At 42.8% G+C, this 24,760-nt stretch overlaps 1 protein-coding gene across 10 annotated transcripts in view; it reads right to left on the reverse strand.

Moving 5' to 3' along the window:
• Positions 1–24,760, reverse strand: part of ARHGEF7 (Rho guanine nucleotide exchange factor 7) — a 159,470-nt gene that overhangs the window by 27,607 nt on the left and 107,103 nt on the right. For all 10 annotated transcript variants that reach the window (XM_064275222.1, XM_064275223.1, XM_064275220.1 and 7 more), the window contains 7 exons: positions 17,793–17,915; positions 12,684–12,822; positions 11,078–11,137; positions 10,228–10,374; positions 5,139–5,225; positions 2,812–2,890; positions 2,506–2,645 (listed from right to left, as the gene is read on the reverse strand). In XM_064275222.1, the coding sequence (XP_064131292.1) occupies positions 2,506–2,645; positions 2,812–2,890; positions 5,139–5,225; positions 10,228–10,374; positions 11,078–11,137; positions 12,684–12,822; positions 17,793–17,915 (775 nt within the window). The remainder of the gene's footprint in view (positions 1–2,505; positions 2,646–2,811; positions 2,891–5,138; positions 5,226–10,227; positions 10,375–11,077; positions 11,138–12,683; positions 12,823–17,792; positions 17,916–24,760) is intronic.

Here is a 24,760-nt window from a genome sequence, read left to right on the forward strand (position 1 = left end):
GTCAGCTGTGGCATGCCTGGGCTAAGAACAGAGATCCTTCTGCTATTTTGCTTAGGACCATGCATCTATCAGTAATGAACATCACTAAACTGAGTACCTAAAACCCCGAATAGCCTACAAGCCACCTCTTTGCCATGGTAGTAACGTTTGAGAAAAAATTCTCATTTACTATAAAAATCGGTATTATATAAAAGAACAGACATTCTTTGTGCTGGGCGTATAGTCGCAGGGGGAAGGCAAGGCAGTCCTTCTCTCAGGTCACGTATTATCTACTGGCTGGTGATACAGGAGCCCACAAAGCTAGGGCTTGCCCACTGTTTTTGTAAAAGGAAAAAACAAAGTGTGACTGATACACAGCCATGCCCATCCCTTTACAGCTCTGGGGCTGCGGCTGTGTTCATGTTGTAACAGCAGCTGTCCTGGCTGCAGCAGAGACCTTACAGCCCACAAAGGTGGCAACACTGACCATCTGGCCCTTTACTGAAAAAAATGGCCCAGCGCTGGGATAAAATGAGTTATTTTCTTTAAAAAATCAGCTTTAATCCAAACAAAGTTATTCTAGTTTCTCAGAAGAACATGTTGGTTAATGACATTTACATTCTTGAAAACCCAAAAATACTCCGTCACATTGAGGATTAAAAGAGAAGATGTTAAATAAAATAAGTAAGCCTCAAAACTAGCCAGTGACCTCAAATAAGCCAGTTAGCAGTGAGGCACACCTGAAAGGAGGAGGAGCTGAGGGGTTATGTCGACGGACGCCTCAAGTGTGGCTGTCATTCTAAAGGCCTGAACGGTATCTGAAACGCCTGATCGGTGGACGCCAACACCATGAGCGTCAAGACCGTGAGCGTTTAACTTCACGGAAGCTACAAAATCACATGCTAGCCCGTGGTGGACGGGCGGTGGCTCGGAGGGAGGCTCATAACGTGCAACGCAAATATGTTAAAATCGTTTTTTCAAATTAAATAATTCACAGAAAAAAAAACGATGCACAACACGCCTTCTAGCACCAACGTCACAGTAAGTCATGTTTGGTTTCATTTTTCCTTCCTCGAAAAAGTAAAAAAGACTGTTTTATCTCAAAATTGGTACATTATTCAAACGGGGTACAGTCAGATTACGGGGAGAATACAGGATCCCCCAGAGGGGCGCTCTCTAGGGGGATGCGGAACTTTTCAGAAGTTCATTATGTTAGGACAGAGCCACCAACCCCGTGGGGACCTCACGGCCACGTCGCAAGGAAATGCCTCCCTTGCCGCTGAGTGACGTGAAAAGAAAGGCTGAGACGCCGAGGTCCAAGCGCACAGCAGAGTTTCACTCCATATAAAATTTTATGAAGTCTAGCTTTAGGTTGTTTTTGAGAATACGAATGAAAAGGAACTTCCACTTTTCTTTATAAACATGCACACACGTACATACACGTCCTTGGAATAAATCTAGCTCCACGAAAGATAGGAATCTATAAAAGGATGGGGAGGTAACAGTTAAAATAAGGAGTGACACAACGAAACTCGGATCAATCCTCTCCTCTGTCCTGACACTTCCTGAGCTAAAACTTCTAATCTGAAGGACAGTGAGTGGGAAAATGAACTCACATGGTAGAAAATGTTCTAATAAAGATCATATTAACCCTATAGGGATATAAGAAAAATCTACAAACTGAAAACGCTTTTTGTAATCATTTTTAAAAAGGTTTCTCCAGATTTAAAATGTTACTTAATAAAGACGATGAATGTTAAAATAATTCGGCACCAATACCTTAAGCATAAAACACCAGTAGAAAGACTTCTAAACACTGAAATTGTGGTACTGATCTATTTGGCAATAAGTATATAAAAAACCAAAGAGCTACCGAGCTTTTCTAAGTAAAGATAACCAAAAACCAAACCAAACCCACCGCCGTTGAGTCAATTCCGACTCATAGTGACCCTAGAGGACAGAGTAGAGCTGCCCCATAGAGCTTCCAAGGAGCGCCTGGTGGATCTGAACAGCTGACTTCTTGGTTAGCAGCTGCAGCATTTAACAACTATGCCACCAGGGCTTCCAAGTAAAGCTAGGACTTTCTTAAAATCAAAACACATTTGAAGGCCTTCAACAAGAATCTGGTCCCGCTTTTTTTTAATCTCATATCATTATTTTCTTATGTTTTATGAAACAAAGTAAATAAAATTAAAATTCTCAGAAACAGGCTTTTGGTGGTTTAGCCGAAAACTCTCCCAAGTTAGTCTTCTGGATCCGACTCTTAGAAGAGAGGTGGTCTGCTATTCAAGCTGCACCAACCGCGTACTAGTACGCACGATTTTAGGGCTGCTTCTCAGTAACAACCGTTGTGAAACTAGTCACCACTACATGGATATGAAGCCACCATTTGCAGGGAAATACGAAGCAATATTTTGCATTACTGATCCAGAAATGAATGAGGCTATCGAGTACATGATCATTTCCTGACAGCTCAAGCAGAGGCTGACACTCTATGGTGTCTGGAAGGCGCAGCACAGTCCTTACAGTGTGAGACGGCACAGAATGAGGCTTAATCGTGGGATTTCCGACAGATGTGACTTTAGTCTGCTTCTGCAGATGGTCCACCCATTCGTGCAAATCCTGCTGGTTGTTGCATGACACCAATATCCGCTCAATCATGCTCCCTACAGGAGACAAGAAACAGGCCGAGATGGAAACACAGGCAGACGGCACGCACACACAGGCACACGCACACCCAGAGTACAATCCAACACAGCTTAAGAATCTGCAGACAAACAGTAGCGCAGCTCTCATCAACAGACAGCATTCGTAAAAGTTTGTGCCTATCACCTGATATTTCAAATGAATTTTTATGATTTTCACTGTCCTCGAGCTTTGTGATTGTCATTCCTGTCGTCGGTAGCTTTCCCTAAAAAGACACCCCCCACAAAAGAAAAACAGTTAGTGCTTGTTTAGTAAAGAATGTACCATTATGAAAACAAATATTTAATGATATTTCAAATGACAGAGGAACTGTTTTATAAACCAAAAGGCTCTTGTCTTTGTACCAGATGCATGTGTAATACAAAAAATCTCCACCTCAAACAAGAAATCATAAAACTATAATCAAGAAATTGCATAAATAAAAAGATACAGAAGAGTAGCAAAGCAGAATAAAAACAAACATCATCTGGAAAGTTGCTCTAAGCATAAACACCAGGATACAAAAAATATTACACGATAATAATAAAAAGAAAAAAGCTGGCGCCTAGAACAGCTATTTTAAATGACTTGCTTTATAGAAAGGAAGCGTATGTTTGTCGCATAGAAAAATACAGACGAAGGTCCAAGTTCAAAGGCAAAAGTAAGGGTGGGAAATTAGTACAAGAAAAGGAAACGTACAATAGTTAACACATTGTAGTTTAAACAGAAAACACAAAGTTATGCTAAATGTTGTACCCAACGCAAAAAACGGTAGGCAACCCAGTCCTCTCTGAAAAAGGAAGAAATCTGAAACCGGTAACAGGAACAGGAAATGTCAATGGAGAGATTACCAGAAAAACGACGCAAACTGATAATTAACAACAAAGCGAAATTTAAAAACAAGGTAAGCCCAGTTCATCTAAACCATGATACATGGTGAGCAACCAAGTCTTAGGAAAAATTTACAGGTTTTGGGACCACGCTGCCTGGAGAACAATTAGCTGAGGAGAGGGCTCCGTCAGCACCTCTAAAGCAGCGGTTCTCACTGGGTGAAGGAGACCATTTTGCCCCCTGCAGAGGACATGTGGCAAAAAGTCGGCAGAGTTGCTCCTGACATCTAGTGGACAGACGCAGGGATGCTGCTCCGTGTCCTACAGGGCCCAGGACAGCCTCCCCTACCCCCGTCCCCGTCCCCTGCCCCCAACAAAGACTTATACAGCCCAAACTCTCAATAGCACCAAGACTGAAAAACCCTGTCCTAGAGAATGGCAGGTAGAACGTCAGACGAGCGAGATACATCTGCTTGATATGTGTGTGATCAAATGTATTGTTACGCGTTGCATATGCCCTTCCTGATTTTAATGCTAAGTGTATCAGGAGCTTTGAGGAGTCCTAGAGAAGACAAAATTGTGTAACTGTGTTTAGCTTAGCATATCTTAGAATCATTTAGAGTATAAAATGTTGCTGTTTTTGGAGTTAGCATTTTTTAATATCCCTTAAAGCCAGTGATCTGAGGGATGTTATAATATATACTGGGGAGCAGGGACGAGTATTGATGATAAACAGACCATGGGTCAACAGCACTCAGAGAGGAGAAGCTTCCGGCAACACTGTGCAGAGAGAACGGGAAAGCAGGGTCCTACTGGTGGAACGAGGTATTCAGTGCCACGTCAACACCAACGCCGAGGGCAAATACTGCATGCTCACTAGCCTTGTATGCCACCTGTACGAATGCGAACCTACCCCAAACGGCAATCCTTCTCCCTCAGGTTAGAGAGCGGGCCCTATCTTCAGCCAACCCACTCGACGCTCCTAAGGAAGCCCAGTAACACTCCTGGGGCTACAAAACACTAAGCCCGATGGCACTGACGGGAAAGGGCTCAGGCTTAAGTTTATCGGGGTAACTGAACAAAGGGGTACCTGCCAGCGGCCTAAAAAATGAAGACTCATTATTCTTCAGAATACGTCCATATACGTCTACATCCCAGAGTTTTAAAATGCTTCTTCTGGGATAACCGTAATGACAGCTCCCCCCTGGACGGCAGGCGAAGCTTTCTGCGGAGGTGCGATCAAGCTGTCACTTGTTCTTGTTGAGGACACAAAACAACATGTTCTGAAGAAATGCAAATCAAAGAAAACAACGCAGCTGACTTATGTTAAGTATTGTCTGGTGATAGGTCAGTCCTTAAAAAATTGATGGAAATGGTATTAGCACCTTCTACAGCTTCACACACACAAAAAAAGCAATGAAACCCTACGAAGAGCAATTACTAGACATATAGGAAAAAAATAAGCTACTTACTACCACCATTATAAATCAGTGTCCAAACCAGGAGAGACTCCCCCTGGCATTCCTCTTAAATCAGCTCTCGTATTTCCCCAAAGGAAAGCAGTGAAATGATTTTTTTTTTTTAAATGAGGGCAAATGATCACTCACAATAAACGACAGAATATCATTTTAAAACGTGCTTTACCTGGTAGATGAAACCACTCATCCTAGGACTGGCGGACAACATCAGCAAGATATTTGGGAAGAGCAGAAGATACCTTTCATTCTTTTCCTAATGTAAAAAACAAACAAATCGAAATAATTTTTTTAAAGACACATACTTACAGATGTGGCCACAAACAGTTCCTTCACATGCCCTACGCAACACGTCATTTCCTGTTCAGGTTTCCCTCTGCCAAATTTTCTTAGCTAAACTAAACAGAGACGACACTGTGATAAATTCTACGCTAAATATTAACACATGATTGAGAGAGGGCTTTAACATGTAAGTGAAAAGATGGGCTACTAAATGCTTCAAAATAAAAACGTATGAAATTAAATTAAATTGTTAAAAGACCCTGGACTCAAAAGTAGCCTGTGTTAACATATTTTAGGAATATCTGGTTAAAGAGGTCCGCTCAGCCGTTAACTGTTTCCAAATAATCAAAATTTTCTTTTTGGTTTTCATGGTTGAAAGAAAAGAGAGAAAAGGAACTTGTAAAATTTTCGGGAGGGAAAGGACCAAGCAGATCCCTGAAGCTAACGGTAGAATAAAATGTAAAAATCAATTTTGGTCTATTAATTCCTGGCACTTCCCTAGAACTCCACAGCGGGTCAATTCAATGCTATTCTCATCCATCCCATAAACTTTACTTAATTATATGAAAGACTTAAAAGTAGTACTTCAAAATTAAAACATTCTACTTTAATTATACAACAAAAGCCAAGGAGACTGCCACTAAAAGACAAAAATTCCCAAGAACCTAACACGAGACCTAGAAATAGAACTGTCCAGACAGCCCTCTGCCTGGCCTGACATCTATAAACCACTTGACAGAAACAGTGGGGGGGAAGTGCTAGAGAGCAGTTTCTCCAGGTATAGTCCTCAGAACACAAGAGCTATGCAACGTGCGCTGAAAAAAGAATCCTATAAAGACATTGCTGAAAATTACTTAACACGCCCCACTCTACACACCGTGAGTGTCCAGAGTCAACAGTTAAAGAGCTCTGCGGTGAAGAAATCTTCTGAAGTATAATCTTACCAGTCATGAGTATAACAACTTTCAATTATTCTTTGAATATCCATCTATTCACCCATTAATCCACTGGCGCTGAGTTGATTCTGACTCTTAGGGACCATACAGAACAGAGCAGAACTACCCCATAGGGTTTCCAAGGAGGGTCTGGTGGATTCGAACTGCGGGCCTTTTGGTTAGCAGCTGTAGCACTTAACCACTGCACCACCACGGCTCCAGCCTCTATTCACAGTTTGTAAATCCAGCGTTACAAAGAACACACTTTGAGGAAATGGTCACGTAGGTTGTTTTAAACAAAGTTAACAAGCGTGTGATTAAGACACAGTGTGAAAGGTTTTTTTTTTAAATCAATGTAGTAGACTAATCCAAAGGAAAAAAACCAAAACCAATTACCATCAAGTCAATTTCGATGCACACAGACCCCACAGGACAGGGCAGGACTGCCCCACAGGGTTTCCAAGGCTGTAACCCTTACAGAAGCAGACTGCCACATCTTCCTCCCATGGAGCGGCTGGTGGGTTTGAACCACAGGCCACTGCGCCAGCAGGGCTCCTTGTTGTAGACTAGAATGTCATTATTTCTGATGGTTCCTAAACCACAATACCTTAGTACCTTAGCAGAGGGGTGACATCATCCAAAGAAAGTTTAGGTGGCAAAAGGAGTACACGCCACCAGGTGTAAGTTTAGGTGGCAAAAGGAGTACACGCCACCAGGTGTAAGTTTAGGTGGCAAAAGGAGTACACGCCACCAGGTGTAAGTTTAGGTGGCAAAAGGAGTACACGCCACCAGGTGTAAGTTTAGGTGGCAAAAGGAGTACACGCCACCGGGTGTAAGTTTAGGTGGCAAAAGGAGTACACGCCACCGGGTGTAAGTTTAGGTGGCAAAAGGAGTACACGCCACCGGGTGTAAGTTTAGGTGGCAAAAGGAGTACACGCCACCGGGTGTAAGTTTAGGTGGCAAAAGGAGTACACGCCACCAGGTGTAAGTTTAGGTGGCAAAAGGAGTACACGCCACCGGGTGTAAGTTTAGGTGGCAAAAGGAGTACACGCCACCGGGTGTAAGTTTAGGTGGCAAAAGGAGTACACGCCACCGGGTGTAAGTTTAGGTGGCAAAAGGAGTACACGCCACCGGGTGTAAGTTTAGGTGGCAAAAGGAGTACACGCCACCGGGTGTAAGTTTAGGTGGCAAAAGGAGTACACGCCACCGGGTGTAAGTTTAGGTGGCAAAAGGAGTACACGCCACCGGGTGTAAGTTTAGGTGGCAAAAGGAGTACACGCCACCGGGTGTAAGTTTAGGTGGCAAAAGGAGTACACGCCACCGGGTGTAAGTTTAGGTGGCAAAAGGAGTACACGCCACCGGGTGTAAGTTTAGGTGGCAAAAGGAGTACACGCCACCGGGTGTAAGTTTAGGTGGCAAAAGGAGTACACGCCACCGGGTGTAAGTTTAGGTGGCAAAAGGAGTACACGCCACCGGGTGTAAGTTTAGGTGGCAAAAGGAGTACACGCCACCGGGTGTAAGTTTAGGTGGCAAAAGGAGTACACGCCACCGGGTGTAAGTTTAGGTGGCAAAAGGAGTACACGCCACCGGGTGTAAGTTTAGGTGGCAAAAGGAGTACACGCCACCGGGTGTAAGTTTAGGTGGCAAAAGGAGTACACGCCACCAGGTGTAAGTTTAGGTGGCAAAAGGAGTACACGCCACCAGGTGTAAGTTTAGGTGGCAAAAGGAGTACACGCCACCAGGTGTAAGTTTAGGTGGCAAAAGGAGTACACGCCACCAGGTGTAAGTTTAGGTGGCAAAAGGAGTACACGCCACCAGGTGTAAGTTTAGGTGGCAAAAGGAGTACACGCCACCAGGTGTAAGTTTAGGTGGCAAAAGGAGTACACGCCACCGGGTGTAAGTTTAGGTGGCAAAAGGAGTACACGCCACCGGGTGTAAGTTTAGGTGGCAAAAGGAGTACACGCCACCGGGTGTAAGTTTAGGTGGCAAAAGGAGTACACGCCACCAGGTGTAAGTTTAGGTGGCAAAAGGAGTACACGCCACCAGGTGTAAGTTTAGGTGGCAAAAGGAGTACACGCCACCAGGTGTAAGTTTAGGTGGCAAAAGGAGTACACGCCACCAGGTGTAAGTTTAGGTGGCAAAAGGAGTACACGCCACCGGGTGTAAGTTTAGGTGGCAAAAGGAGTACACGCCACCGGGTGTAAGTTTAGGTGGCAAAAGGAGTACACGCCACCAGGTGTAAGTTTAGGTGGCAAAAGGAGTACACGCCACCAGGTGTAAGTTTAGGTGGCAAAAGGAGTACACGCCACCAGGTGTAAGTTTCAGTTTTCTTATCATCGGAGTTTCACGCTTAAAATGGGTTCTCAGCATATTTTGATCGTATTAAGTATCTCCTTTCCAATTCAAAAAGAGGTACTGGGGAATCATGACAGAAAACCTGCTCAGTTTTCACTGCGTGGGGACGTCACACGCATGTGGTTTGATCTCTCACGTCAAATGAATCCACATAAGCAAACTGTGATTACCATTTAGTGAAAAACCAAAAAACCAAACCCGTCGCTGCCGAGTCGATTCCAACTCATAGTGACCCTACAGGACAGAGCAGAGCTGCCCCACAGGGTTTCCAAGGAGCAGCTGGTGGATTCGAGCTGCCAACCTTTTGGTTAGCAACCGTAGCTCTTAACCACCATGCCACCAGGGTGGTAGAATAACAGACAGCTGAAAGCAGAAATTCTCTGGTATGACAGCCTTGACTCAGAGCCCCTGGCTGTCGGCCACGACCTTAAGACCTGCTCTGTCACAGACATCTGTACAAAAAAGAGAACTCCTTATCGACAGGTCTCTCATCTAGAAGTCTTGTCTAAACACTGTGACTACCCTGCGTTCAAACATTTAAATAAACTACACTTTACTGAAGTGCCATAACTCAACTACCATCTCAGAAGTGTGGCGGTTCCCTAGAGAGGGTTTTTACATTCATGTGATCTTTCTACACGTCACAACGGTTAAGCTTCTCGGGGATGTTACTGGCTAAACAGATTGAGTCTCTACTTCTCTAGTGACTGCTAACTAGCTTGGTTATAATTAATAAGCAAGCCATTTCTACTAGAAATCAAGGCAACTGTAACTCCATTTCTGAATTCAGCTCATTTCTGTTCAAATTCCATTAAGAGGCAATGATGTTATTGTCTTTTCCAAGTGGGTACCAGACGCAGTGTGTCTGATAGGAGATTAAAAAAATTTTTTTTTTTACTCCCCAAGAAATACAGACACATTTTGGAAGAGTAATACCATACCTATCATGATCAAGAGCTTACTGGGTGCCAAGCACTGGGATGAGCACTTCATACGGATTAGTTCATTCAGTAAAGACTCTGGATCGTAAGTGATCTTGGGTTAGATGTAAACAGCAAGAATTCAACAATCAGCCCTAAGCCTCTTTAATATACCCTGCCCTCTTTTATATTTGTCAAGGATAAAAGGTAGACAGTAAGGTATAATATAAAATAAAACCAAAAAACCAAACCTGTTGCCATCGAGTCAATTCTGACTCATAGCAAACCTACAGGACAGGGCAGAACTACCCCACAGGGTTTCCAAGGAGTGGCTTCGGTGGGTTTCAATTGCTTACCTTTGGGTTAATAGCTGAGCTCTTAACCACTGTGCCACCAGGGCTCCAAACATAAGACAGGATTTCTATTAAATTTTACTTGTCAGTACTTGACAGTCTTTTAAAATCCTATCACAAATCATAAAAACATACAATCTAAAGCATTTACAATGAACACTGTACTGAGAAATCTTAAAAAGTATTTAGAAAACAAATCATATTTAATATAAATTATGCTCACCTTTTAACTTAATTTTTACATAAGGCATTTGGATAGTTTTGGGGAAAACAATTTACACACTAGGAAAAAAACAACGTTAGTCCAGCGAATGGCTCTGGTGTTCCTTCATTGTCTCTCCCACCCTGTTTACACTTAACCATTCCAGAGAGGCGACGGAAACCATCTTCAGAACACACTGTGACTTCATTACCTCACTTCCGGCACACTGAATCATGACCTGCGACATGTAAATGACATTGCCCAGGGTTTTTATGTCATCTCCCTCCCAGCTTCGGATGGCTTCTGTCAGGATCTGCAACTCCAGCTCTTTCCTTTTCCGAACTTCTTGACACTGGGCCTGAGGACATTGTGAAGAGAGACAGAAACACCCAGAATCTTAAGCTTTGGCCATATGGCTCTGAATCTTATTTCTTCTTAAGATAGATAATTTATCAAAATACTTAATTTCCAAGTATAGATTCAGGTCAAGAGAAACAAACAACTACTCTGGGATACTAAAAACTGTTTTAGAAAACAATGGCAGATCTTGCTACTTTGAAGAAATGCAGACTGGACAATAAAAATATTTTCTTTGTTTTAATTAGTGCTTGCCAACAACGAGGACTGAGAAGAGGGGAAAAAAGAGTAAGTACAATTTGTGCTATAAATAAGACGCATTTCAAAAACACATCTGGTGAGACAGCAAGACAAGAGATCAACTGGAGCCCCCAAAGCCGTGCTTCACACTCCATCGCTAAAGGCGCTGCAGATGGAGATGAAAAAAATGCTTACGGCCATTTCTACGTAGCTATAATGTGAATTACTTTGTGCCACATTTTTAACTAAAAACATTCGTTTTTCTGGTATCCCTGGTGAAGCATGAGAATTCACTAGCCATGTAACACCTACTATGTGTTTACTGTTAATTCATCTGAGTAAACCTTGAATTACATTCCACAAGTAGTTTTTTCATCATCTAAACTTTTTTGGCCAATCAACAATTTTTCTCCATTCATTTGCTATACTAACGTCTGAGAAAGGAAAAAAGGTGAATTACTTACTGAAAGGTTTTTGAAGGCAGTCATGGATTTCTGAATATCCTGTCGATCTGGGTGGTAATCCTTTGAAGAAAAGAAACATACTACTAGCTTTCATAATGAGCAGTTTTTCTTAGAAAGGCACTCTCTAGAGACTATCTTGAAACTTTTCCAATACTTTTCAGCCTTTAACAGGCCCTTTCTCTCAGCATTAGAAATAACTGTCTCTTATTCTTTAAGGGAATCGTCACTGAGCTAACAATCTCAGGTCTTATGAATACAATGAACTTGGAGAAGAAAGTAACTTAGAAAAATCCAGAGCAGGGGCCAGCAAACCACGCCTGCTTTTGTAAATTAAGTTTTACTGACATACCACCACGCCCACTTGTTTACATACTGTCTACAGCTGCTTTTATTACAGCCTTGGAAACCCTACCAGGCAGTTCTACTTTGTCCTATAGGGTCACTATGAGTCAGAATCAACTCCACGGCAAAAGATTTTGGTATGGCTGCTTTTGGGTCATAATTGCAGAGCTGAATAGTTGTAGCAGAGACTAGTGGAAAAAAAAAGAGACCACAAGGTCTAAAATATTTACTGACCATTCTGTTATCGATTGAATGGTGTTTTCCAAAGAGATGTGCTAAGTCGTAACCCCTAGTACCTGTAAACATGACCTTGTTGGAAACAGGGTCTGTGAAGATGCTATCAGTTAACATGAGGCCACACTGGAGCTGGGCAGGTCCTGATCCAACCTGAGTGCTCTCTTTATAAAGAGGACAAGAGGCACACCGGGGAAGACGGCCATGTGAAGACGCATCTACAAGCCAAGGTTTGTGTGAAGCTCCCGGGCTCAGAAGCTGGAAGGGCCAAGGCGAGGTCTGTCCCCAGAGCAAACAGAGAGCATGACCCTGACGACTCCCTGAATTCACACTCCCAGCCCCCTGCAGTGTAAGATGGTAAATGTGGTTCTCATAAGCCACTCAGTCTGTGGTGCTTCCTCATGGCAGGCCTGGGACCCTCAGAGGTGCTGCTTCACAGGAAGTCTGCTGACCCCTTGCCATGAAAAGGACTTGGGCCCAAATGTTGGCCTGGCCCACAACAAGCTACTCAGGAACAAGACCCTGCATCTTACACAAATAGCGTGCACCTTCTACGTTTGTTGGCCGTCTGCACCCTTCCCCCACAAGGTATTTGGTAAGCATGCTATGCTTATTTAGTTAGTTATTTTACAGCAACATGTAAAAAAAATTGGCATCGCAGCATGGTTGGCAAATGTAGACGGTATTACTTGCATAAAAATATAGTAAACGTGTAATATTATAATAGAAATTAGTTTAAGATTTCACAGCTTCTGGAGATTTTTCCATCAGCAGCGGAGGGTAAGGGAGGAGATGAAGGGGCAGATGGTTTTCTTACAGAGCTAGGTAAGGAGGGAAAAAAAAACTATTATTTAACAAGATCACTGTGAAAATCCATTAAATTAAAAACCCTTGGTTAACTTGCTTTTTTGGTTCTGGCTTCAAAAATAAAGCATTATTAATCATTTCTCGTACAGTAAATCTGACCAAAATGCCACCAACGGATGGCTAGCAGATCCCAAGTGAGAGAAATGCAGAAAGCAGTACCTACCTCCATGTGCCTCTCCAGCTCCTTGAGTAAGGTGGGGTATTTGTCCAGGCGCATAAACGGTTTGCTGAGGCCCGTGGTCAACACGAGAATTCCCGGGCTGCTGGCACCTTTCATCTCCATGAACTCTCCCAGCTCCTCGCTGGGCAAGTGAGGGAACAGGAGAAAAAAGAAGAGGCCGTTGTTACAGTGAGGCGCTCCTACTTCCATGAGCAATAACCAGGATTTACGACACAGAAGAGAGTAATACATCACTTCATATTCTGAAGGCTACGGCTTTTATAACCAAAAACATGTGCTGGTTATCTCAAAAACACCAACGGGGTGGGGGGAGGTTCATGTCTTTGCTCTCATCAGCAGCAGCAACTGCACAAAATACAGAACATGTTTTCTTCCCTGTGAAATCCCACTAAAGAAATGGCGACTTCAGTGTGTCAGTTTCATAGAGCTGTGTCCAAATGTAAGCGTGCATCCTGAGAACGAGGACGGATCTCAGATCTGGGAAACCTCAAAACAGTAACAGCTGTAATGGAGCTGGCTCAAGTAAAAGATGCTCTGAAAGCACAGTAAGCCGCACCAGAGCCCTGACCCCCCAGATGCGTACTGGCCAACAAACGCGCAGCTGAACGTCCAGGGCAGAACGTCCAGGGCAGACTAAGCACCACGTCTGATGAACGAGTGATGGTTCCTGGCCTTCACGAGCACACAATCAACACAACAAAATCAAGAGTATTTAGCGTTTTAAAAGTATTTTTACAGCTTCATTTTATTTAATCCTCACAATTTGAAAGTAGAAACATACTCCATACACAGAAATTGCAGAATTTTTTTAAAAAGTGTTTAATATTTCACCATTTCCCTTTTGCCACCATCTTCACCATACTTTACCCAACTTTTACTATCACCTATGTACTCAAAAGTCCTATATTTTCACACAAACAATTATTTGCCCTGAGAGCTCAGATTCAACAGCCGTGATGTTTAGACAGACGACAGAGAAGTCACAAGGACAGTTGTGGAAATCAAGCCCAAAGATGCAGATCTGAACTCCGAAACCATCGTTAGCAATTTTACGATTTGTCAAGTCACGTAATGCTGAGGTCCTTCATCTCTCCACCGAAGAGTAGATGATCTTTAGGGTCCGCACTAGGACCACAGAGGCATACCCATCACTCAGTTGCCACACGCATCATTCCACACACAGCTGTGTGAGCAAACGGAAAGAGAGAAGAAGGAACTTCAGCCAAAGTCCCCCGAGTGGCATTCTGGAAACAGCTGGGTCTCTCGGTCAGAAAACCTGGATCTGAATCACAGCCATGCCACTTATCCCAAGTAACAAATTCTCCTAGTCTTAAGTTTTTTCCTTAAAAGGAAAAGATATTGGTATCTCTCAGTATTGCAAAATTAACTCCTAAGATAAATATGAAAGCTCAGACGGAATAATGAGCAAAGGGTAGACCCTTCAACACAGGTTAAATAAATCTGAACCCCAGGGACAGGATCCAGCTGCTGCTATGTCTCTTCCATCCCATCCCCTCTCCACCGCCAGCTTGCCCAACACTCGAATAGTAAGGGCTCACGGTGACTGTCACGGTAGCGCTCGGTCTTTTCAACTCACAGAACCCTCCACTCTGGCTGCATTCTTTACCAGGGAAGTCACCACACTTCCACAGTCCTTGCTCAGAAAATGCTCATCACTTTAGGTAGAGGACACTCACTGCATCAACCCCTAAAGCACAGGTAGAGGAAATGACGAACTGAGGTATGAAAAGTCCTATTTCACCAGTATTTCTCTAAGTGGGGAATAATTTATCAGGCACAGTCCCATAAAAATCAAATTTCACGATAGCCAAAGTATATTTCAACCCTTTAAATATAATCCTTTTCTACCAAGAAGAAAACCAAAGTAAAGCCTATTCAAGTCAATCACTGGTACGTCAGGGTTATATGCGGAATTTCACAGCTACAGCTATGGCAGAGAAAAACTAGGGCGGTTGCCCTCATCAATCATCAACTGCCTCTCTCCCCCTCAAAAAAGTCTAAAACTTGAAAATTAAAGTTTTGCAAACAAAATTAACTTAGTGTCCTCACAACATTCTGGGGATGGGAGGACACGGACGAGGTCAAGACAGAAGCAGAACTTCCTAAGTCTTCACGGTGCTTGTTTCTTTAATGCCAACATAAAACAGCTGATTACAGCTATTTTGACAAAAACAATGGCTCTTTCAGCTACTTAATTTCTACTGATGCCAGCAGCCCCTATATAGGGTCTCTCCTCTGTCTGAACTGAAATGACACCGTGGGCTGCAGAGAGTAACAAACGGACACACACAAGAAGAGCTATCATTTAGCCAAGCAAAAAGTAACAATTAAACTGCCGGGGTGCGGGGACAAAATTCACTTTTTTTTACAGACTAAATTATGAAACCCGTAATTCACTCAAGTCAACCACGAACGTACGCTGTCTATCGCAAGATAATACAAAGGTTTGTATCGGTTACAATTCCGCAGAACTGACGATGTCGCATATGCATGTGAAGAGTCATACATGGCATTTAAACTGACACAACGGACAATGAGAGGGCAAGTCAGGCGTCTAAACTTCAGAACATTACACCAAAAGAACCCGTAAAAAATAATATTCAAGCCCAAAGACAGGCCAATCTACCCCCTCTGCGTGGCCACTTTATGACTTTAACAAAAGGAGGGGAGAAGCAAGCAAGAGGTCCCGAGTTAAGAACCAAAGTCTTAAGAAGTGGCAAACATTAAAAGAAACCATCAGCTGAGTGAAATCCCAGTCTCGATTCACCAACTCACGCTTCTGCAGTGGGATCTGGTTTGTAGTAGACAGAGTGGGAGCTCTCACTGTGCAGGGGTCTGAGCAGGGCACTGAGGCACCGCGTCCTGTCTGACATCTGGGCAACTGCCGGCTCCCTGAGGGGCTTGTCTCCTTTTTATGGCTTAGAGTCCCAGAGCTGAATCCTAAAGCAACTTGCCCCAGGACTGCTGTTCAGGGTACTAGGACCGCAGTCCACTCACTTCCAAACTCCCGGATATACCACACGGAGGAGGCACAGAGGGTTTCTAGACGTGGAAACCGATCTGCATTCCTTACTCTCATTATTTGCAGAAAATGCCGTGCTTTCATTTCAGGGATGACACAGAACAGTCATTGAAGTAATGAAAGGTGCAGGATAAAGCCAGCACACACTTGACAAGCATTTCTCCTTAATGTGTTACCATTTTAGGAAACAAACGGTTAAACTGCTTAAACGTCCTCTTCAGGAAAGAGCCTCACTTTTCCCACAGGAAAGTATTTATTTTTCTATACTTTCAACCCCACCTTAGAGGATTTTTAAAATGATAATAAACATAAAAAGGAGGGAAGAGAAAGAAAAAACTTGTTTTACAGCTTTACCATTTTATCTGCTTTTTTGCTTATCTCCCCCATCATTGCATCAATAATTCCTAGAGAATTTTTGGCAGTACAAATGCAATACTTGCATTTTGTAGAAATTCATTTCATTTATAATAGATGGTGCAGCACACAGCTGAATACCGGCTTCTTAATTTAAGAAAAGCTGCCTCTCTGCTTCATAACCTAAGAGAGCTGTATCTCTAATATAGACCAGCTTCAGAAGGGACAGCGGTCAGAGGAAGGCCAAAAGGGGCAGAAGTGTTGAAGAAGGGTTGCCTTTTTGCACCGTTTCCTATAAGTACTGTGTGTTCTAAGCTCCTTTCTTCCCAACACCTTGTCAAAAGTTGCTGCTTCATTTCAAGATTGAAGATGCTTTAAGACAAATGAGAAGTTAATTTTTTTTGACCATTTACCATTTAAGCATACTGAAGAAAGAATAAATGTGCAGGGTCTTTTTTTTTTAAATAGAAGACAAGAAAACAATTAGCATTTATTAAACATTTACTGTGTTCTGATAGGTTTATATATATTTTCCTTTATGCTTGTAGTAACCCTACAGAAAAGCACTTGCAGAAAAAGGAAGTGAAACCCAGAAATATGAGGCAACTTGACCAAGGTCACACAGCTTGAAAGTTGCAGAGTCAGGACTCAAACCCAGGTCCGATTCCAAAGGACTCCCATGTAAGGACTATCTTCACTACCACTTCGTATAAAATCCAGCCCTCATGTTGATGCTGTATATGAACCAGCTGAATTCCTGAACAGTTAAGCAATGCTTGCTTATCAAAAAGTTTTAAAAGTTCAAATAGTGTGTGAAGAGTAAGTCGAAGTTAATACCTAAATTAGAAGTATAAACAGCTTTTATCTTAATGCTATTAAAGCATTTTTTCCATTTACAGTTTGGGAAAACTCTGAACTTGTTTTTGAAAGAAACCACAGACTATTTCTGAGATATTTATAATTTTTTATTAATAAAAAAGATTGTGCCTCTTTTAGGAACAGAATTTGAGCCTCTGTGCTCTCTCAATGCTTGCAAAGTTACCTAACACAAAGCCAGAACTCAACTCCAACTCCCGCTCTTGGGAAAAACTAAGGTACTCCTCAATAACTGAGATAGCTAAGCAATTTCTTCTTCAAATTCTCAGGAAACAGGTGTAATACATGGTTTCTCTGTACCTGCCTTATCTCTTAAAACGAATAAATCATCTGTACATTCTTTTCACTTGTTTGAACTCTTTCAGGTAAAAACACTAAAGCTAACAGTCTTGATGTTTTACTGACAAAATCTAACACTAATCTTAAACCGGACATTTTCTCGTATAGCGTATCTGTTCAGTCTCGTGGGCTTCCAGTTTTATGAACCGAGAGAAACAGGATTCCAGCAGCCTTGGTTTAGCTTGCCACTGCACTCCAGAATATTTACAGTCCCTTCAACTCATTTTCCAAAAAGCTCTAGGCTAAAGAGGAGACATCAAAAAAAGATCTTTTTCTTTCACAAGAAAACTAATCAGCATCTCAAAGACTCCTTGCCTATACTTCTCCAGTACCAATTTTGAGGGATAATTATTAAAATATATCTTTTGGTAATCAAGTGAATGTCAAGACTGCACTTCGCATGACACTTGTGGGAAGCAAGCGTTCTGGAAGGCGCCCCTGCTGGCCACCTGTTACCTGGAATACCTGAGTGGACCTACCTGTGTTCCGTGAGGACGTTGACGGCAGACGGGTGATTGGCACAATACGCGAGGTACAGGGTTTTCATCTGTGACATGAGATTTAAAAAGCAGCCTCCAACTCTCTGCTGAGCTTCAGGCAACCTGAAGACATGCAACACAGAGGGACATAGTCGTTAGCTTTACGGACACAAGGACAACTGTGAGGTAATAAACATAAATTCTGAGTAAGGAAAACCTCCCTCTACATCATATCTAAGAAAGCAAGGTACACAAATCCCAGAACGTATCCCTTCATACCATCATCAAGCACACAGATGAAGTCACACCGAAAGAAGCACTCGTGGACCACAGTGCGCTAGATCCCAGCTCCCGTCTCAAGAATCTGGACTATGAGGGCTTGTGCACAGAGTAACTAAGAACCCAAAAGCCAAAAAGAGGTCACGAAGCCTTAAATTTGACACAAAATAAAGAGAATTATGAAATGTGGTTATTTGGTTTGTAAAGTTTTCTACTTTAAAGTAGTATCAAGACGGGCGCAAGAAAAAGAGCTCCCGGTACAAGAAGGAATTAACCACAGAAGCCATCTTTCTCTTCAGATTAAAGACTAGAGACCATACTGACTTGAACAGTCTCCTGCCAATGCTCATGTCGGAACCAGACCTTCTGTAGAAACAGGATCTTTACATATGTGATGAGTTAGGATGAAGTCACACTGGAGCAGAAAACCCACCCAGTGCCAGAGGGACCCTAAATCCAATATGACCGATGTCCTAACAGCAAGAAGGGAAGCCATACAGCTCACAAGGAGAAGGCCATGTGAAGATGGAGACCGAGACTGGAGTGATGGGTCTACAAGCCAAGGAACACCAAAGAGTGTCAGCAACACCAGAACCTGAAGAGAAGCCACGGAACAGATTCTTCGCTGAGGTCTTCGGAGAGCACAGCCCTTACACCGCCTTGGTTTTGGATTTCTAGGCTGCAGGACTGATATGGGACACACTTCTGCTGCGTGAAGCCGCCCAGCTTCTGGTGGTGTTACGGCAGCACCAGCGAACAAACAGAGACTAAACGCTATTAGCCTCGCCTCCTCCCCAAATCCAAGCCATAATGGCAGTTATGGCGATTGTTTAAAAGCTATACACTCACAAAAACAAAAAGAACTGAAAAACAGACAGCAGGAAAAGCTTCCTGGGAGCTGAGCGACATACGGATGAGTCGTGTAACTCGGCAGACTACTCGGCAGACTCAGCAAATTTGAATTGTAAGCAAACAGTGAAAAAGGCCAACAAGTAGCTGATGTGTCTGGAGAACCCCGAGACCTGGGAATTAGCAGCACCAGGGAGCGAGGACAGCAGGGGTAAGGAGGTGGGTAAAAACAGGTAACTGGCTGAATGTTTGCTGAAGCAGTGAGGCCCTCATAGCTCACTCTCGCCTCCCTGACATCAGCAGAAGGGTAAACGCTTATTCTCCGAAGAAATAAAACAGAAGGGTTGGCGGTAACAGCGATAACTAAAGCAGGGGTGCTTGTACTGAAATCAGGGAGCGCAAGAGGACGTTTACCTCTCCCTCCCCTAACACCCCAAGAGGCTGGGGGCTGAATCGACAGCGCTGACAGACTCCTCCCACATCACTGGCTGTGAACTAGGTGAGTTATTTATCCTCGGCTTCAACTTCCTCGTTTACAAATGAAGATCTGCCACCCTGGCACCAAGAATTATTATAAAGACTGATAAGATCATGTATACAAAAGTACTCTGTAAACTAAAATCATTACACAAATGTAAAGAACTGTTATTCAAGTAAACAACAAAAGATATTCAATCTAAAGCGATGGCCGTCCAGTTTGAGCATTATTGTTGGCAGACAAATTATAAAAGTAGAACAGGAAATGCACCCTGTATTTCCTCACCATTCCTTGACTCTAAAATGTAAACTAAAAATGCACACCTGATATTATCATTTAAGGTGAGGTGCTTTATTCAGGTAGTTAAGGTTCTCACTGGGTTTATTATATGAGTAAAACTGGAAAATAAAACCAAAGGGTGTCTTTTCCACAAAAGGACAGCAAGCAGCTGGCAGCCCGCTCAGTAATAAGCTGCTGTTCTCCAGGCACACTGAGGCCCTCCCCAAAGAAAAAAAAAACCTGTTGCCATCACGTCCATTCTGACTCATAACGACCCTACGGGACAGAGGAGAATTGCCCCACATGGTTTCCAAGGAGCGGCTGGTGGATTCGAACTGCGGACCTTTTGGTTAGCAGCCCTATCTTTTAACCACTGCACCACCAGGGCTCCAAATTCCATCTCTGATGCCACACGACTGACTGATGGCTGAGGCAGCTACCTCCTTTCCCATTAATGCTGATCAGTGCTCAACAAGGGTCAGAAGTGGAGCAAGGGAAGCCATGTAAAGGAGAATCCAGGGGTGGCCTTATTTCTACCTCGCAAATATGGGCAGAATAAACCCATAAACCAGCATAAAGTAACTCTCTAAGTGCTTCTAGATTCTTTCAATCCTCAGCACCACTAAAGTCTCTATTGACATGAAATACCTTACCATGCTGCATATCATACACAAAAAAAGATTCATTTTCCTTTTGACATTGCTTAACACCCTAGTCAATTTTTTTTCTAGCTTTATAAAGACAACAGTACCTATGTTGTTTTTAGGTGCTGTCGAGCTGGTTCCGACTCATAGGGACCCTGTGCACAACAGAACAAAACACTGCCTGGTCCTGCGCCGTACCCACAATCATCGCTACGCTTGAGCTCACTGTTGCGGCCATTGCGTCAATCCGTCTTGTTGAGGGTCTTCCTCTTTTCTGCTGACCCTCTAATTTACCAAACATGATGTCCTGATAACATGTCTGATAACACGTCCAAAGTATGAGAGATGAAACTTCACCATCCCTGCTTCCAAGGAGCATTCTGGTTGTACTTCTTCCAAGACAGATGTGCTTGTTTTTCTGGCAGTCTGTGGTATATTCAGTATTCTTCACCAACACCGTAATTCGAAGGCATCAATTCTTCAGTCTTCCTCATTCATTGTCCAGCTTTTGCATTCATATAAGGTAATTGAAAACATCATGGCTGGGGTCAGGCGTACCTTAGTCCTCAAGTTGACATATTTGCTCTTTAACACTTTCAAGAGGGTTTTTTTTTGCAGCAGATTTGTCCAAATGCAATACAGAGCTTGATTTCTTAACTGCTGCTTCCATGGGTGCTGACTGCGGATCCAAGTAAAATGAAATCCTTGACAACTTCGATCTTTTCTCCATTTATCATGATGTTGCTTATTGGTCCAGTTGTGAGGATTTTTGTTTTCTTTATGTTGAGGTGTAATCCATACTGAAGGCTGTGGCCTTTGATCTTCACCAGTAAGTGCTCAAGTCTTCACTTTCAGCAAGCAAGGCTGTGTCATCTGCATAATGCGGGATGTTAATGAGTCCTCCTCCAATCCTGATGCCACATTCTCCTCCATGAAGTCCAGCTTCTTGGATTATTTGCTCAGCATACAGATTGAGTAAGTATGGTGAAAGGATACAACCATACCTTTCCTGATTTTAAACCACGCAGTACCCCCTGTTCTGTCTGAACGACTTCCTCTTGGTCTATGTACAGGTTCTGTGTGAGCACAATTTAATGTTCTGGAATTCCCATTCTTCACAATGTTATCCGTAACTTGTTATGATCCACACGGTCCAATGCCTTTGCATAGTCAATAAAACACAGGTAAACACCTTTCTGGTATTCTCTGCTTTCAGCCAAAAACATGTGACATCAGCAATGAGATCCCTCACTCCACATCCTCTTTTGAATCCGGCTTGAATTTCTGGCAGTTCCCTGTCAATGTACTGCTGTACTCACTTCAGAATGATCTTCAGCGTAATTTTACTTGCGTGTGATATTAATGATATTGGCTGACAATTTCTGCATTCTGTTGGATCACCTTTCTTTGGAATGGGCACAAATACGGATCTCTACTAGTTGGTTGGCCAGGTAGCTTTCTTCCAAATTTCTTGGCATAGACAAATGAGCATCTCCAGCACTACATCCATTCGCTGAAACATCTCAACTGTTATTTCAATTCCTGGAGCCTTGTTTTTCACCAATGCCTTCAGTGCAGCTTGGACTTCTTCCTTCAGTACCATCGGTTCTTGATCACATGCTACCTCCTGAAATGGCTGAATGCTGACCAATTCTTTTTGGTACAGTGACTTTGTGTATTCCTTCCATCTTCTTTTGATGCTTCCTGCATTGTTCAATATTTTGCCCATAGACTCCTTCAATACTGCAACTCAAGGCTTGAATTTTTTCTTCATTTCTTTCAGTTTGAGCAATGCTGAGCATGTTTTTCCCTTTTGGTTTTCTAACTCCAGATCTTTGCACGCTTCATTAAAATACTTCGCTTTGTCTTCTCGAACCACCCTTTGAAATCTGTTCAGCTTTTGGTACTTCGTTATTTCTTCCTGTTGCTTTAGCTACTCTATGTTCAAGAGCAACTTTCAGAGTCTCTTCTGATATCCATTTGGGTCTTTTCTTTCTTGTCTTTTTAATGACCTCTTCCTTTCTTCTTCATGTATGTCTTTGATGTCATTCCACAACTCATCTTGGTCTTTGGTCATTGGTGTGTTCAACGTGTCAAATCTATTCTTGAGATGGTCTCTAGATTCAGGTGGGATATTCTCAAGGTCATACTTTGCCTCTTATGGGCTTGATCTAATTTTCTTCAGTTTCCCCTTGAACTTGCATATGAGCAATTGATGGTCTGTTCCACAGCTGACAGTTCTGACTGAGGGTACTGAGCTTTTCCATCGTCTCTTTCCACAGATGCAGTCGATCTGATTTCTTTGTATTCCATCTGGCAAGGTCCATGTGTATGGTCCCCGTTTATGTTGTTGAAAAAAAGACATTTCCAATGAATATGTTGTTGGTCTTATAAAATTCTATCATGCAACCTCCGGCTTTGTTTCTATCACCAAGGCCATATTTTCCAATCCCTCTTTGTTTCTACTTTTCACGTTCTAATCTCCAGTAATCATCAATACATCTTGATTACATGTTTGATCAATTTCAGACTACAGAAGTTGGTAAAAATCTTCAATTTCTTCACCTTTGGCTTTAGTGTTGGTAAGTAAATTTGATTAACAGTCTTATTAACTGGTCTTCCTTTTAGGCATATGAATATTAACCTATCACTGGCAGCACTGTATTTCAGGATAGATCTTGAAATGTCCTTTTTGACGATGAATGCGATGCCTGCATGCCTCTTCAGTTTGTCATTTCCAGCACAGCAGACCACATGATTCTCCAATTCAAAACGCCCAGTACCATTTTAGCTCACTAATGCCTAGGAGGTCAATTTTCAAGCATTCTACTTCATTTTTGACAACTTCCAATATTCCTTGATTGATACTTCATACAGTCCACATTCCAATTGTTAATGAATGTTTGCAGCTGTTTCTTCTCATTTTGAGCCATGCCACCTAAGCAAATAAAGGTCCTGAAAACTTGACTCCATCCACATCATTAAGGTCAACTCTACTTTGCTGGGGCGGCTCTTTCCCAGTCATATTGTGAGTGCCTTCCAATCTGAGGGGCTCATCTTCCAACACAGTATCAGACAGTGTTCCACTGCTACTCATAAGGTCTTCACTGGCCCATTTTTTCAGAAGTAGATGACAGGTCCATCTGCCCAGTCTGTCTTAGTCCAAGATGTTCTGCTGAAACCTGTCCACCATGGGTGACCCTGTTGGTGTCGAAATACTGGTGGCAGAGATTACAGGAACACAAAAGCCACAGTATGACCAATCGACAGACGAGTAGTGACAGTGCACCTAATACCCCTTAAAATGAGCCTCCAGGTCCTGTTTAAAGAACAACTGGTTCTTATAACTACGTAACTCAAAGTAATATACTGAAATCTAATCAAGTGGCTGCTTCACACAATTTATTCAAAAGTCAGTAGTTAACAGGAGTATAGTTTTCATACTTAAAAATCAATTTCAGAAATTTATAATACTTAATACATGTAAATGCTATTCAAATACACAGGCCCTTTTTAGGCAGACAGAGTAGAATGTACAGTTTCATATACAACCTAACAAAACAGCTTTACGAAGCAACTTTCGTGTAGACATCTGCACTTCAGTTTTTAGATCAGAAGAATGTTCTACTGTCCAGGATTTTAGGCTGCAGGTTATTTTTAAAAACTCTGATATAAAGAATCATTAAATATTTAACCAGGAAACCATGGAAAGAACAAGGTTTGAGAGAACTTACGATACTGGGGTTCTAATTACTCCTTGTCATCAAGATGGCCTGAGAACTCAAGTATAAAGACAATGGCAGCCACCTGAGGACAGGAGTGCTTTAAAGACCAACAGATGCGATAAAACTCAACCATCACAAGTCTGCTGAACACCTACCATGGCGCTGTCTGCAGGGAGAGAGGAGGCACCATCTCTGCCCTCAAGGCGGCAGATCTCTTCTTGGCTATTTTAGTGAATGTCTAAGTTAGCTTGTGACTGAATAGTTATTCTTATACCAGTCTTCACATATGCCTTTTGTAACGGTTTTTGGGGGAGAAACGTCTTTTTTTATTTTCTGTATATCACCTCTGGCTATTAACTGGGTCATCAGGGGAGTGAGCAGCAGGCGAGCACAGGAGTCTAAGAACAATCAACAGCAGACCGCCAGAGGGCAGCACAAGCTACCTCCACACAACTGAACAAGCGAGAGCTTTAAAATCACTTCAGTAGAGAAGGTCATCCTCCCAGCAGGAGGGATCTGTGCTGTCTACCCCTCCACGGTGCTGCTGTGCGCCTTCTGGTGGATTCGACTCATAGAGACCCTATGGCAGAGTGGAGCTGCCCCATAGGGTTTCCTAGGTGGGAGCAGGCTGCCAGGTCTTTTCTCCCGTGGAGCTGCTGGGTGGATTTAAACAGCAGACCTTTCAGTTAGCAGCTGAGCACTTAACCACTGCGT

The sequence above is a fragment of the Loxodonta africana genome, chromosome 23 (assembly GCF_030014295.1).
Source record: "Loxodonta africana isolate mLoxAfr1 chromosome 23, mLoxAfr1.hap2, whole genome shotgun sequence".
NCBI classification, from domain to species: Eukaryota; Metazoa; Chordata; class Mammalia; order Proboscidea; family Elephantidae; genus Loxodonta; species Loxodonta africana.